At 70.2% G+C, this 1,447-nt stretch overlaps 2 protein-coding genes across 2 annotated transcripts in view; both read right to left on the bottom strand.

Annotated features, from left to right (window-relative positions):
* Positions 1-1,447, bottom strand: part of IDH3A (isocitrate dehydrogenase (NAD(+)) 3 catalytic subunit alpha) — a 207,535-nt gene that overhangs the window by 118,640 nt on the left and 87,448 nt on the right. The gene's annotated exons all lie outside the window — the stretch shown is intronic.
* Positions 1-1,447, bottom strand: part of ADAMTS7 (ADAM metallopeptidase with thrombospondin type 1 motif 7) — a 27,056-nt gene that overhangs the window by 2,342 nt on the left and 23,267 nt on the right. The window contains 3 exon segments of the mRNA XM_077774250.1: positions 662-752; positions 755-801; positions 1,372-1,447. The exon segment at positions 1,372-1,447 is cut by the window's right edge and continues 1,103 nt beyond it. Coding sequence (XP_077630376.1) covers positions 662-752; positions 755-801; positions 1,372-1,447 — 214 coding nt within the window.

The raw sequence follows: 1,447 nt of genomic DNA, 5'->3' as shown, positions 1-1,447 counted from the left end.
CGCCTGGCCCCCCCCCCGCCGCACCCCGCCCATGCCTCCCCAGAGCCCACCTGGCGTGCAGCTGCGGGAGGTGCACTGATGGGGGCCCAGGAAGGCCGGGGAGGACCCGCCACGGCCCGGGGGAGGCAGGGGAGGAGGCAGACAGCTTCCCAAGGAGGGCCCTTCCTCCAGGGTCAGGCTTTATCTACTGGGGTCTGAGGTTCTAAAAAGCCCTAAAAATAGGCTTAATCTCTACCATTCGGTGCCGAGCCCTGGACTGAGGGCCTTGTTGCGTTAACCCTCACACCCCCATTTCGAAGATGAGGAAACCGAGGCCCAGCAAGGTGAAGCGACCCGCCCAGAGTCACTCTGGCCGGTGCAGCAAGGACGGGGAACCCGAACCCCGAGCTCCGGCAGGAAGGTGTCTCGCCGGCCCTCCTCGCCCCCCCCTGCCGCCTCAGAGTTCAGTTCCCGGAACACTCACGTCTGCTCTTCCCCTCGGGCCTCTTCCGCGAACCGCTGAGTCGCACGACCCCACCCGCAGGGCCCTCCACACCGGGGAGCCTGCCCGTGCCTTTTCCTGTCCCCCAGCAGCCGGCTGGGGACCTGGTCCGGCCACCACCCGCATGAGGTGACCGAGAGCCCGGGGCAGAGACCGGAGCGGTGGCCGCGGGCAGCTCACCTGGCCCCAGGGCCCCACCACCCACTTGGTACAGGGCTGGGTGTTGCAGGACCGGGTGCTGTTGGGCCTCAGGGCCTCCTCGCAGAGGCCNTGCAGCGCACGGGCCTCCACACGGCACCCAGGCCGCAGGTGGTGGAGCACTGGGGGCCAGGGCGCGGGCCGTGAGGGCGGCACATCCCCAGCTAGGGGCCGCCCCCCGCGGTCGGGATGGGGGTACCCTGGTGGAGCCAGGGCCTCAGTTTCCCCGTCTGCAGAAGGGGCTCCCTCACCCGCCTCCCGAGACGACCGTGAAGACCCAAGCTCACAAGCCACTCTGCGGAGTCCCAGGGGACCCACGAGGTGACCCAGCCGTTGTGACCAGGCTCACTGCTCCCCAGAATCACGAAGGGAGGGAGTCTGGATCCCTCCCCACCCAGAACCAGGGGTGCGAACAGAACCTGGACAGTGACACCGTGGGGACGCCCACGCTGTCTGGGCAGCGAGGGCCGCTGCTCGCGGCTGACCTGAGCCGTGCCGGCCACCCACCCGGTGCCCCCCGTGCCAGTGAGGGCCTCTGGGGACTCTAGAGATGGGCACGTGGGCCCCCCGGCACCCCGCTGCTCGGACAGGAAGCAGGCCTGGTGGGGTGGACCGCCCGCAGGGGCGCAGGGAACGCGACCTGGGGCACCGTTCTTCCCCCCACGGGCGGGGCTCGGTTTCGGGGTCCCTACCTCACTCCAGTTCCCCACTTCCCAGCTGGCGTTCGCGGCAGCCAGGCTGGGGTCCGGCTGGGCCTCCGGGACACGG

The sequence above is a fragment of the Crocuta crocuta genome, unplaced genomic scaffold (assembly GCF_008692635.1).
Source record: "Crocuta crocuta isolate KB4526 unplaced genomic scaffold, BGI_CrCroc_1.0 scaffold7, whole genome shotgun sequence".
Taxonomy (NCBI): Eukaryota; Metazoa; Chordata; class Mammalia; order Carnivora; family Hyaenidae; genus Crocuta; species Crocuta crocuta.
The sequence above is the reverse complement of the archived record's forward strand: the minus strand, read 5'-3'. Positions and strand labels throughout refer to the sequence as shown.